The following is a 14,449-nucleotide window of genomic DNA, read 5'->3' as shown; positions in this document are numbered from 1 at the left end:
TAAACAGTAAACAATTTTTCATCGTTTAGTGTAAGCACTATACAATACAAACAAAAGGAGGTTAAAGTGATGAGTTAAAACAATGAAGTTACCAAACCTGTTAGCAACTCACTGGTGCATCTGCATCTGTGCATCCACGAAGAACCCGTGTCCGATACCAGCATGACCCCTTCTACACAAACCACTCCTCTACAAAAGTGCCAACCCGTGTCCGATACCATGTGACCCCTTCTACATAAACCACTCATCTACAAAAGTGCCAACCCGTGTCTGATACCAGCACGATCCCTTCTACACAAACCACTCCTCTACAAAAGTGCCAACCCGTGTCCGACACCAGCACGACCCCTTCTACATAAACTACTTCTCTACAAAAGCGCCAACAGGCAGCTTGGTTTTAGGTTTTCCGCATTTTTTCATACAAAGAAACAACTACTTGATCGATCAAAAGTTTGATTCGGAAAGCAATAGTTATTTTAAAAATATATATTTTAAGTGATTCAAGTGACTTTCATTTGAGATACAAAGATGATACTTGAAAAGTGTCATTCATCCTTCTGGGCTCCGTTCCCTTTGACAAATTCCTATAATAATCTTACTCCTACACACTTTTCTCCTATCCTTCGCCTTTACAGCCTCACTAATCAAGTCTTACATAGAAGTGACCAGATTTCTTCAATACGTTTTTTTGATGAGGTACACAAGGTCATTGCATGAAACTGTCACTCACAACCACTCTATTGTATCTATGTGAAAGACCGTAGGAAGCAGGAATGCATGACTGAAACAATCAATTGTTATACAGTATAATTAATTATTCTCTAGAATTTCAGAACAGCTTTAAGCCACTGAGTAATAATACAAAGTGTCCTAATTTCCAAACTATCCAAGAAATGGGTTTAAGCGAACAAAAAGTTAAAATCAAATTAATCTCTCACTCTCAGTAGATATGAGAAAAATGAGAATAAAATGAAAAGAATTCAAGCAGGTATCAATTGATAAAAGCATATCCACATATTACGCAAGAAACTTTGTTTACTTACCTGTTGGAGGTAGGCAGTCTTTCCAATCAAAATATCCCGCATAAATTCCAGGTTCTAAGGAGCCAACGATGGGATCTGCTTTCAACTCGATGTAATTTTCAAAGAGTCTTTGATCTAGTTCTTTCAGTGAGGCCATGCTAACCTAGAAACACGTAATGACGAGTATGAGTTGCCTATTTGAGGGTGATGGAAAAAGTAAAATAATGTTAACAATAAATACTTCAGACTATAATAAAAGCACTTATCAATCTTCCTACAAAAAATCGTGAATTTATTTTACATATTTTCAGTAACAAAGATCTCTTTTAGCATAGCTATTTTGCAAAAGAAAAAATAATCTCCATAGATGGACTATAGGTCATTGTATTAGTCTTGTTTTCACACTGCTAGAAAGAACTGCCCGAGACGAGGTAATTTATAAAGGAAAGACGTTTAACTGACTCAATGATGTTATGCATGGCCGGGCCGGGGAGCCCTCAGGAAACTCACAGTCCTGGTGAAAGGCAAAGTGGAAGCAAGGCACCTTCATCCCAAGAGGAAGGAGAAGGCAGCCAGAAGGAGAAGGGCCCAGCGGAAGGGTAAGAGCCCCTTATAAAACCGTGAGATCCCGCTAGAACTTACTATCACGAGAACAGCACGCGGGAAACTGCCACTATGATTCAATTACCTCCAGCTGGTCTCTCCCTTGACACGTGGGGATTATGGAGATTACAGATCAAGATGAGATTTGGGTAGGACAGAAAGCCTAACCCTATCAGTCATTTTTGAAAATACTAACCTCTCATTTCTGTAAGCAGAGCAAGAGGCATTATAGATACTAAATTGTAATAGCCAGTAAACTACAATTAAAAAGGAACCATTTAAAATTATGCTACGTTTCTTCATATTAACTAATTTATTTGAAAAGCGTTACCAATAGAAAATAATCCTGCTCTGACACTCTAGCAACCCCAGTGCAGCTCCCCTGGCTTCTCCCTCCAGTTACAGCTCTGCCTGTGTGGCCTGCAGGTCAGGCCTTAGATTCTAAGGCAACTCCAGGCCAGATACAGGGCTCGCTGTCATGGGAAAAAAGAAACAGGAAGGACCCCATTAGAAAGTCCTGTCCTTGGCACGGTTCAGCTGCATGCGCTGTGGGCTCCTGATGGGAGTGGGAGCAGAAGAGGGTAAGGAGGCTGGCATCGGCCCTATATGAGTGTGCCTGGTCTCACCAGCAGCCAGGAGGCCAGGAGTGGAAGACACGGGAGGCAGAGACCCAAGCATGGAGGATTGGGAAGTCTGGGGTGTGGAGAATGTGTGGGCCCAGGTCACTCTGCAGGGGGCTGGTGGCTGTTCTGCTTCTGCAGCACTAGCCCAAGAGGGACAGGCTTCTCTCCAATGCCAGGCCTGAGCTGCAATAAACTGACAATGAAAAATAAACACACATCTAAGGGAGTCAGCTGCTATGCACAGGAACACCCATCGAGCAGTGAAATTCAGCGGCAGAAGAGACAAGCAACAACTTGAACAGGAAAAATAAAGAAAACCCTTATGGAGATTAAAGTATAATACAAAACAAGATTTCTAGAGGTGAAACATATGACTTCCAAAGGTAGCAAATGAGTAGATTAACAGAAGGAACTACTGGTCACTGTTGAGACTGATCTGAAGTACAAGAACTACTTCAAAGCATAGAATAAAAATGTAAAGAGATGAAAATTATGAAGACCAAGACTAGAAGATAAATTCAGGAGTTCTTTTTTTTTTTTTTTAAATTTATTTATTATTATTATACTTTAAGTTGTAGGGTACATGTGCATAACGTGCAGGTTTGTTACATATGTATACTTGTGCCATGTTGGTGTGCTGCACCCATCAACTCGTCATTTACATCAGGTAGAACTCCCAATGCAATCCCTCCCGCCTCCCCCCTCCTCATGATAGGCCCCGGTGTGTGATGTTCCCCTTCCTGAGTCCAAGTGATCTCATTGTTCAGTTCCCACCTATGAGTGAGAACATGCGGTGTTTGGTTTTCTGTTCTTGTGATAGTTTGCTAAGAATGATGGTTTCCAGCTGCATCCATGTCCCTACAAAGGACACAAACTCATCCTTTTTGATGGCTGCATAGTATTCCATGGTGTATATGTGCCACATTTTCTTAATCCAATCTGTCACTGATGGACATTTGGGTTGATTCCAAGTCTTTGCTATTGTGAATAGTGCCGCAATAAACATACGTGTGCATGTGTCTTTATAGCAGCATAATTTATAATCCTTTGGGTATATACCCAGTAATGGGATGGCTGGGTCGTATGGTACATCTAGTTCTAGATCCTTGAGGAATCGCCATACTGTTTTCCATAATGGTTGAACTAGTTTACAATCCCACCAACAGTGTAAAAGTGTTCCTATTTCTCCACATCCTCTCCAGCACCTGTTGTTTCCTGACTTTTTAATGATCGCCATTCTAACTGGTGTGAGATGGTATCTCATTGTGGTTTTGATTTGCATTTCTCTGATGGCCAGTGATGATGAGCATTTTTTCATGTGTCTGTTGGCTGTATGAATGTCTTCTTTTGAGAAATGTCTGTTCATATCCTTTGCCCACTTTTTGATGGGGTTGTTTGTTTTTTTCTTGTAAATTTGTTTGAGTTCTTTGTAGGTTCTGGATATTAGCCCTTTGTCAGATGAGTAGATTGCAAAAATTTTCTCCCATTCTGTAGGTTGCCTGTTCACTCTGATGGTAGTTTCTTTTGCTGTGCAGAAGCTCTTTAGTTTAATGAGATCCCATTTGTCAATTTTGGCTTTTGCTGCTGTTGCTTTTGGTGTTTTAGACATGAAGTCTTTGCCCATGCCTATGTCCTGAATGGTACTACCTAGGTTTTCCTCTAGGATTTTTATGGTATTAGGTCTAACATTTAAGTCTCTAATCCATCTTGAATTAATTTTCGTATAAGGAGTAAGGAAAGGATCCAGTTTCAGCTTTCTACTTATGGCTAGCCAATTTTCCCAGCACCATTTATTAAATAGGGAATCCTTTACCCCATTTCTTGTTTCTCTCAGGTTTGTCAAAGATCAGATGGCTGTAGATGTGTGGTATTATTTCTGAGGATTCTGTTCTGTTCCATTGGTCTATATCTCTGTTTTGGTAACAGTACCATGCTGTTTTAGTTACTGTAGCCTTGTAGTATAGTTTGAAGTCAGGTAGCGTGATGCCTCCAGCTTTGTTCTTTTGACTTAGGATTGTCTTGGAGATGCGGGCTCTTTTTTGGTTCCATATGAACTTTAAAGCAGTTTTTTCCAATTCTGTGAAGAAACTCATTGGTAGCTTGATGGGGATGGCATTCCTTAAGCTGATAAGCAACTTCAGCAAAGTCTCAGGATACAAAATTAATGTGCAAAAATCACAAGCATTCTTATACACCAGTAACAGACAAACAGAGAGCCAAATCAGGAATGAACTTCCATTCACAATTGCTTCAAAGAGAATAAAATACCTAGGAATCCAACTTACAAGGGATGTAAAGGACCTCTTCAAGGAGAACTACAAACCACTGCTCAGTGAAATAAAAGAGGACACAAACAAATGGAAGAACATACCATGCTCATGGATAGGAAGAATCAATATCGTGAAAATGGCCATACTGCCCAAGGTAATTTATAGATTCAAATTCAGGAGTTCTAACATGCAAAAAATAGAAATTTAAGTAAAGAAATATAAGCAGCTAGAGAAAAGGTATTAATTAAACAAGCAATAGGAGAAAATTTAACTGGATCTAAAGACAGACCCAAGTTTGCAACTTGAGTAGGCTTGCAGAGTGCCAGGCTAGACTGGTAAGACAGCCCACACATCTAGGCTGTTAAAGTTTCTAGTTTCTAATACATTTATTCTAAATAGAGAGAGAGAGAGAGTGCGAGAGACTGACTTTCAAACTTCTAGATCAAAAGAATAATTTACTTATAAAGAAGAAAGAACTGGTCTGACATAAGATTTCTCACATGCAATACTTAGAGCTGAAATCACTGGATTAAAATCTACAGGAACGAAAGAACAGAACCCAAGAATCCTGTTAGCCAGCATGTCATTCTCTTAACAGAGTCCAAGAAAGATATTTTTGGATATGCAAAGGTTCAAAGAGTATTTCACCCATGTAATGAGCAAGGGCTCCAACCTAAAATCAAATAAATCCGAACGCAGAAGACGCACTACTGAGGAAACAGTGACCGGCAGTAACTCTGCCCTTCTTCATCTCTCTCTCTCTCTAGCGTCTGTAAACACAAACAGAAATAGACAATTAGACGCTCCCCAGGCATGTGAAATACAAGTGCTAAGTAAGATTTCTTCAAAGGGAGGAGGCATCCAAAAGGGAAAGACTAGTAACACCCAGCGAAGGGACACCATATCGAAATCTGTGAGAGGGAACCCGTGGCTAGACATTTATAGCTGAAAACGTCTTCAAAGAAAGGTTTAAAAGGAGAAAAACTTAAACCACTGCTCTAATTTTCTGCCCCAAGTATCTAAAAAAAGAGAAAATTAAACCCAAAGAAAATAGAAGGAAAAGATAAAGAACAGAAATAAATTTTTTAAAAGGCAAATATTAAAGAAAACTACCAATGCTAAAAATAGGTTCTTTGAAGATAAAAATCAAAATGATTAGCCAGGCATGGTGGTGCACATCTGTGGCCCCAGCTACCTGGGGAGAGAATCACTCTAGCCCAGGGGATCGAGGCTGCAGTGTGTTATGATTGAACTACTGCACTCCAGTCTGGGTAACACAGAAAGACCCTGCCTCTTAAAAAATTTGAAAATTTTTAAAAATTAAAAAGGAATAATAACAAAAATGATAAGCTCCTGGGCAATACTGAAGAAGAAATAAAGACAAAAACTCATATGTCGCCAAGAACAGAAATGAAAAAAAAAAAATTCCTATAGATCCTGAAGATATTAAAAGGATAGTAAAAGGACATTATAGTTTTATACCATCAAGTCTTGACAACAGAAAGGAAACTGCTAATCTCCTGAAAAACACAACCTTCAAAAACTGGCACAACTAGTCCTATATTTATTAAACTAATTGAATCCATTATAGGCAAGGGCTTGACAGTGAAAACCTCCAGGTCCAGGTGGTTTCACTGGAGATGCTACCAAGGCTGTAAGGAAGAAGTTACAGCACACACAAACATTTTCATAGAATAGAGGCTGAAAGCATTTCCTATTTTGTTTAAAGAAGCCAGTATAACCCTAATATCCAAACTGAGCAAGATATTATGAGAAAAAAATCCACACCAATAGCCTTCATGAACAAAGACATAAAAATCCAAACAAACTATTTGCGAATAAAATAAATAAATTTTAAAAATATATCACGCAGAAGCCTTCTTTTTTCAACAGATGAAGAAAAAGCACTTGAGAAAACTTTCATAATAAAAATTCTCAGTAAACTAAGACCAGAAAGAAAATCCGCTGTGTAAACGGCATCTGCAAAACGGTACAAATAGAGAATGCCTTCTCCAGAAGATCAGGAATAATGCAAGGTTGTCCCCTTTCACCACTTATTTCAAGATTATACCCGAGGTCCTAGTCCATGAAATCCAGCAAGAAATAATACCAAAAAAAGAAGAAGCAAAACTGTCTTTATTAACAGAAGACATGATCATGTATTTAGAAATTATAAGCAGGTTGACAAACTAATGGAATAAGCAAATTTACTGAAGTAGCAGAGTCAATAACAAAAATCAATTATATTTCTATATAATAGACACACAAGAATTATAATACAATACCATAAAAAATAAAATACCTAGGAATAAACTTAACAAAAGACATGGAAAATCTCTACTGAAAACTATGAAACATTGCTGAAAGAAATTACAGATGGCCTAAACAAATAAATAGGATGATCAATATTGGTAATTTTCTCCAAATTCGATGAACTCCTAAAAGGCCTTTTCTTGGTAAAAATTCACAGGCTAAAATTTATATATAAATGGAAAGGACCCAAAATAGCCCAAACAATTTAAAAAGAACAAAGTTGGAAGACTCACACTACATGATATCAACACTGACTATAAACCTGTAATAAATAACACAATGCAATATTGGCATAAGGATGGACATTGTAGACCTAAACATAAAAGTTAACGTTACAAAACTTCTGGGAAAAAATATTCAGGACATTGAAGCAGGTAAAGATTCTGACATCATATGAAAGGCATTAAACATTTTAAAAGCTTGATACAGTGGATCTCATCAAAATTAAACAGTTCTGCTCAAAAGATATTATAAAAACAAAACAGCAAGCCATGAACTGAAAAAATATGTACGTGTGACAGAGGACTTATACAGAACCTTCTAAAAATCGTCAGTAGAAAGATGACTGATCCAATTTACAAAATGAGCTGGGGCTAAACAAGCACTTCAAGAAAGAAGCTGCCTGAATGTGAGTGTCTGAATATACCAGAGAAGGTGCTTGGCATCAGTATCAGGGAAAGCCAATTAAAACCACAATAAGACTGGCTAAAATAAACAAGACTGGTAGTATTAAGTGTTGGCTAGGATGCAGTTTACAACCGAGTTTATCACCGATGGAGTGTACACTCTGGAAAACGACTCAGAGTTCCTAACTGGCTTGTGCCACTACCAGCAATTGCACTTCAAGGTATGTATCCAAGATCAGTGAGCACAAACGCCCACAAAGAGACTGACAAGAATATTCGCCGTAACTTTATCCATAAAGGCCTAAAACTGGAGACAACCCAATGTCCATCACCATGAGAATGATTAAACAAAATCTGGTTATCCAAACTCAGCAATAAAAGAAAATGAATCACTGGTACACACAACTTGGATGAATCTCAGAAAATTAATTTGGTGCAAAAGAAGCCAGATACAAAAGACTACAGACTTCATGGAACTCCACATAAACTTCTGGGACAGGCAAAATGATTATCTGCCGGTGGCAGTTGGAACGCTGTTGAAAACGGAGCCTATTGAAACAGGGCACAAGGGAAGGCTTTGTATTTTCATCTGGTGGTGGATGCTGGAACGCGTGCATATGCTGGACCACGTGATGCTTAAGCATCAATCCGTAAGCTTAAGATTTGTACCTTTTACTGCAGGTAAATACCTCATTTTTTAAAAAGAGAAGGGAAAAGACAAGTTGAAAATAAATGGATGTGCAAATAGTTAATAGGCAGATGCTACAAAAAGAGAGTAGAATGGCAGTATTAATGTGTGATAAGGCAGGACCAATGTCAGGAGTACATAGCTCATAACTTTTGTTGTGAGGATTTAAACAGATATTCAGGAAACTTGCATAGCACACTGGAAGTGAATACACAATAAATGCTAGCAGCTATTTCTATGATCTCAACGGCTTCCTTTTCACTAACGCCCTGTTCACACTGGCTGCTGAGCATAGAGGTTGACTGGTCTGCTTGATTCCTGCTCAGAAAGCAAGGGTGAGCTCCATCTACCATTCATCACTACCTGAGAGTGGGGAAGAAAGATTAAATTTAAAAACATCCTGACACTAAGGAAATCAGTCTAATAGGAAAGGAAGAAAAGAAAGCATTTATAAACCAGTATGTTTAAGGAATGCAGTGGTTAAACAGAGAAGCTTACAGGTCACTGGCGGGTGAGAAAGGGCAGAGCGGAGGTGCGAGAGTACAGAGGCCTTTTAGGGCAGGTGTCTCTAACAAAAACAGGGTGCCTTCTTTAAAAATGGTAACAATTTAATTGTGTAGAGACAGTCCCAACTTATGATAGTTCAACTCATGATTGTCCCACCTTACCATGGTGTGAAAGCAATACGCATTCAGTATGCTCCCTGGCTCATGATGTGCTACATCAGGTTAAACCCCCTGTAAGTAGAAAATATCTGGTCAGGCACGGTGGCTCACGCCTGTAATCCTAGCACATTGGGAGGCCAAGGCGGGTGGATCACGAGGTCAGGAGTTCAAGACCAGCCTGGCCAAGATGGTGAAACCGTGTCTCTACTAAAAATACAAAAATCAGCCAGGTGTGGTGACGGGTGCCTGTAATCCCAGCTACTAAGGAGGTTGAGGCAGGGAACTGCTTGAACCCGGGAGGCGGAGGCTGCAGTGAGCCAAGATCTTACCACTGCACTCTAGCCTGGGTGACACAGCGAGACTCTGCCTCAAAAAAAAAAAAAAAAAAAAAAAGAAAGAAAGTATCATAAGTAGAAAATGCACTTACAATATTTTCAACTTTGGAAGGGTTTATCTGGAGGTAGCCTCATCATCGTAAGTTCAGGAATCTCTATATTTGGAAATAGACTGACTCGCTGAATTCGTACTTATGAGCACTGAGGAGGGTCTTTTGAAGCATTAAAAACTGTTGGGAATAACCTTCAGAGGTAAGGCACATGCTGGAGGCAGACTGTGGGTGTAGCAGTTGATACTCCCAGGTAAGCCACTGTCCTGCCTTTCTTAGCAGCAATGCTGGAGGCAGAATGTGGGTGTAGCAGTCGATACTCCCAGGTAAGCCACTGTCCTGCCTTTCTTAGCAGCAATCATGTACATTCAACAACATATTCCCCTCACCCACCAGGCGCTGACTCCGCCCAGGGCTCCCAATGGACAGTCCTGGAGAAGAGACGCCTGAGTCGATGTCATATTTCTCTAATTTCTTTACTGTTGTCTTCAACACAGGCAAAATGGTTTAAAAGGTAAAATCATTATTTTGATGTATTTTAATGTTTCCAATTTAAAATTTCCAATTTGTGACTTCAAAAATTTTTGGTAATAATGCTTTCTAAAAAGTGTGCTTCCCAGAAAGAAAATAAACAACAAACAATTATTTTCATTCCAAACATGACAGAAAGACTGCCTTTAACTTCGCCATCTGTATAGAAATAAGGTTGTCAAACTATCATCAGAACATCTATCCAAGTGAATCTGGATAACGAGGTTCAGACAAATTAATTTTTTTTAGCTCTTTTCAAACGGATGGCAGGACAGGTGGCAAACTGACATTCCTTTATATTACTGAACCACAATTTGTCAAATGTGGGCAAAATAAATGCCAAGTAAATAACTAATTAAAAAAAAAAAACCTCTTAACTCCTAGGAGAGGTATTAACACAAAAAAGAGAACTAGAGATGAAACAGGATATACTGTCACGTGAAACAGAAGGACAGCCAGGTCTCCAGGACTTGTCAGTGAGGGCTTCCAAGCCTCACTTCTTTCACCCTCCTGCTGTTGCTCTAACCCAGTGTCTTACTAATCTTCAGTGCATCCAAAATGTGAGTGGTGTCTTTTTCTGTGAAATTTTTTTTTTTGAGATGGAGTCTCACTCCGTCACCCAGCTGGAGTGCAATGGTGCGTTCTCAGCTCACTGCAACCTCTGCTTCCCAGGTTCAAGCGATTCTTTCTTCTGCCTCAGCCTCCCAAGTAGCTAGGATTACACATGTGCACACCATGCCCGGCTAATTTTTTTTATTTTTAGTAAAGATGGGGTTTCACCATGTTGGCCAGGCTCATCTCGAACTCCTGACCTTAGGTGATCCACTCACCTCAGCCTCCCAGAGTGCAGGAATTACAGGCAGGAGCCACCGCACCCAGCCATGAATTTTTAATAATCACGTTAGTCACCTCACATCCTGTATATTCAGCTTCACTTGTTTGCTCCACTATTCTCAGTAGGATAATCTTATACTTGACCATAGCTTGTATTTGATTTTCTATCTACATAGAATTATCAGAGAGACATTGGAAAGAACTTTACTGCTACTACTATCTCCTTCCCTGATTTTTGAAATTATACCATTCCACAGTAAGTTAATAATTTCCCCTTACTTAGTAACAAAAAACAAAGAGTTTCTGGAGAAGAAACACAACTGAAATAACATTTCGATACACAGTAAATTTCAGCCAGATTAGACACAGCTAAAGAAACAAGGAACAAAAAGAGACAGCTGAGGAAATTACCCCAATCAGTTCAGAGAATTAAAGATGAGGAGAAAAAAAAAAAAAAAGAAAAAAATTAAGAGATGTGAGGAACAGAGTGAGAAGGTCTAACATATGTCCAATAGGAGATCTTGAAGGACAGAAAAGTGTGAATAGAGAAGAAAAAATATTTGAAGAGATAATGGCTTAGAAATTTCCAGAATTGATTAAAGACATCAATTAGAGCCAAAGGAACAAAAAGGCCAAAAAACATAATAATACCAAGACACATAACAAAAATACAGAATAGAAGAGGCAAATAAAATATATAAAAAGGAGCCAAGGAAAGACTTTACTATGTTCTTCTCAGTAATCAAGAGATTAAAGTCCAAACCAACCAAACAAAAGGAATGGATATACAAGACTGAACAACACAACCCACTACAAGACTGAACATAACCCACTACAAGACTGAACAACACAACCCACTATAAGACTGAACAACATAATCCACAAACCTGATCTAACAGACATCTGTGGAATGTGGTATCCAAAACGGAAGGACACGATCTTTTCAACTGAGGCAGGGTTTCAGAAAACTGTCCACATATCAGCTTACAAAGTAAGTCTCAGCAAACCTAAAAACATGATATTCTCTGACCTCAGAACAATTATGTTAAAAATCTCTAACAAAGAGAAAACTAATTCTAACTGCTGCTCTGCTCCCTTAGCTTGGAAATTTAAAATAATACTTCTAGCCAAGATTAAAATAGAATTAAAATTCAAAAATAGAAAACTGAAGAATAACTAAAATACCATTTGTTAAAATATGGGCAACACAGCTAAAAAGACACTCAGAGGGAAATTCGCAGCCTTAAGTGTTCATATTAGAAGACAGAAAGGTTTAGAATCAATGAACTATGTAAATAAAACAAGTTTAGAGTCCAAATTACTGCAAGAGAAAGCAAGGATATAATGAGCACTACTAAAGTCAAAAGTTGATTCTCTGAAAAAGACTCTGGCAAGAAAAAAAGAATAAAAATACAAACAAGCAATAGTAAGTACAAAAAAGGGCCACATAGCAGCTGAGGTTGAAGTAATAAAATAAAACTATTATAAAAAAATTTTACGCCAACAGATTTGAAAATTTAAGCAAAATGGGCAAAGTCCTAGAAAAAGTTGTAGTCCTAGATGACTACAACTAACAGGAAGCAATAAAAAAGCTGAATGGTTATATAACCATTAAAGAAATTGGACCAGTCATTAACAGTCATCTCATAAAGAAAATGCTGGGCTTAAAGAGTACAACACAAGCTACAGATCAATGTTCCCACAATAGGGCTCCACAGTAAGCTGGCATTGAATGTTTATTCACTGAATGAGTGAATCAACAGACAAACTACATGAAATGTTCAAGGAAAGATGAGCAGGTGAGCAGGCTAAATGATGAGGTGTTGGAGTAGGGGACAAAAAGCCATGAGAGAAAGAGGCAAGGGAGCCAGATGAAAATCCTACACAAACGCCAGCCTACGGAGCTTAGCTCTTCAGGCATAAGGAGGCTGAAACACAAGAGGAGGAAGAACACCAAGAGCAGCTCTGGGTTTTTGAAAGCCCGTCCTGGACACTCTGGATGGTAAGTTGGAGAGGGGAAACATTTAGACATTAAGCAAAGCACCCGCGAGGAAGGTCCCTACCACATCACGGCTGTCAGATGATGCAGAAGGGCTGAGCCGGGACGGGAACAGCAAATTAGAGAGGTAGAGAGGGATTTGGAAGATGGTTCAGGGGTTGAGTTGAGAAGAAAGACTGGCAAAAACCATCATGAGGAATGACGTCAAGAATAATTCCCAGTAATGGATGAATTGATTTTAAAAATGTGGTACATATACACAAGAGAATACTAGACAGCCTTAAAGGAGGAAATTCTGCCACCTGCAACATGGATGGTGCTGGAGGACCTTATGCTAAGTGAAATAAACCAGGCATGGAAAGACAGATACTGTGATCTCACTTATATGTGGAATCTACAAAAGTCATTATCACAGAAACAGAGAGTAGAATGGTAGTTACCGGGGCTGAAGGGAGAGTGGGGCCAGGAAAGGGGAGGTGTTGATCAAAGGGCATGGCATGGTAACCACAGTTAATAATAATGCATATTTCGAAATTGCTAAAAGATTTTTAATGTCCTCTACAAAATGTAAGCTGGTGAGGTGATGACCAACTATTTCTACAACGCATACATAGATCAAACATCACATTGTGCACCACAAATACGCACAATTATTGTCAATTAAAATGAATAAACAAAACAGAAAAAAGGAGGCATTCCCAAGTTGTGGCTTAGTGGTTCACAGTGGCTGCTGACTGAGGCGCGTTAGTGCATTATAGATTATTTTATTTTATTTTATTTTTTAGACTTCCCAATACTTTTTCTTTTTAAAAATAACAGTTGGGTCTTACTTTTATAAGTTGAAAAAAAAAATGCATGACTGGAAAAAGACATCTCCAGGACTTGAGCAAAAGCTAAACGGTACGGGCAATACTAATGAAAATGCATGCACGTGGCAGGACGCTCCCTGTTGGCACGTGCCGTCTGGATTAAAACAGCACCGAGTCCACCAAAGGTTTATAATGGGGCTTATTTTTAAGGAGGAACCTTGTGGAACACGATGATTTGGATACCCTGATCTCAAGAATGACCATTCAATGTGGTTTCATAAAGGCGGAAACAATGCTCACTAACCAGCCAGCTTCATGTCCTGTTTTCATTTCTTTGGTGTGCAGTGGACCCTTGGCCAACACGGGTCTGAACCACATGGGTCCACTTGTACACCCATTTTCTTCCACCTCTGCCACCCTGACACAGCAAGACCGACCCTCCTCTTGCTCTTCCTCAGCCCATTCCACGTGAGGATGAGGAGGATGGAGACCTTCATAAGATGATTCACTCCACTTCATGAATAGTGTTACTACACTTTCTCTTCCTAATAACTGTCTTAACATTCTCTGTTCTCCAGCTTACGACATTACAAGAATACAGTATGTAACAGATACACAAAATGCATGTTGATGCGCTGTTTTATTCATAAGGCTTCCAGCCAACAGGAGGCTACTAGTAGCTAGGTTTTGGGGTAGTCAAGAAGTTATACTCAGATTTTCGACTGCACAGGGGGTTGGCACCCCAACCTCTGAGTTATTTAAGGGTTAACTGCATTCTCAAGAGACCAGTTTTGTTCTTGAAGATGCGTGGTGCTGGACCAGAAAGCATCCCGGATTGAGAACGAGGAAATGTAATTTCGAGTCCTGCCTTGCTGTGCTGCTGACAGGTCAAGTCCTTGGCCTCTCTGGGTATGTTTCCCTAGGAAGATTATGGAGCTGATGACACCATCCCCGATTTCGTCCCAGGACTATGTGCACCAAATAAAAGTGTACGTATAAAATCATTCTAGCCTCGAGCGTCACTGACCATTACATTTTAATAATCCCCTAAAAACATGCATTTGTCTCCTGTTCCTATATT

The 14,449-nt window shown here is 39.3% G+C and overlaps 1 protein-coding gene across 9 annotated transcripts in view; it reads right to left on the bottom strand.

The window, feature by feature from the left end:
• The window catches only part of LOC105464801 (exocyst complex component 2), a 204,567-nt gene that overhangs the window by 41,157 nt on the left and 148,961 nt on the right, over positions 1 to 14,449 (bottom strand). For all 9 annotated transcript variants that reach the window (XM_071097736.1, XM_071097742.1, XM_071097743.1 and 6 more), the window contains one exon: positions 1,044 to 1,185. In XM_071097736.1, coding sequence (XP_070953837.1) covers positions 1,044 to 1,185 — 142 coding nt within the window. The remainder of the gene's footprint in view (positions 1 to 1,043; positions 1,186 to 14,449) is intronic.

Source organism: Macaca nemestrina, chromosome 5, assembly GCF_043159975.1.
Source record: "Macaca nemestrina isolate mMacNem1 chromosome 5, mMacNem.hap1, whole genome shotgun sequence".
Taxonomy (NCBI): Eukaryota; Metazoa; Chordata; class Mammalia; order Primates; family Cercopithecidae; genus Macaca; species Macaca nemestrina.
The sequence above is the reverse complement of the archived record's forward strand: the minus strand, read 5'-3'. Positions and strand labels throughout refer to the sequence as shown.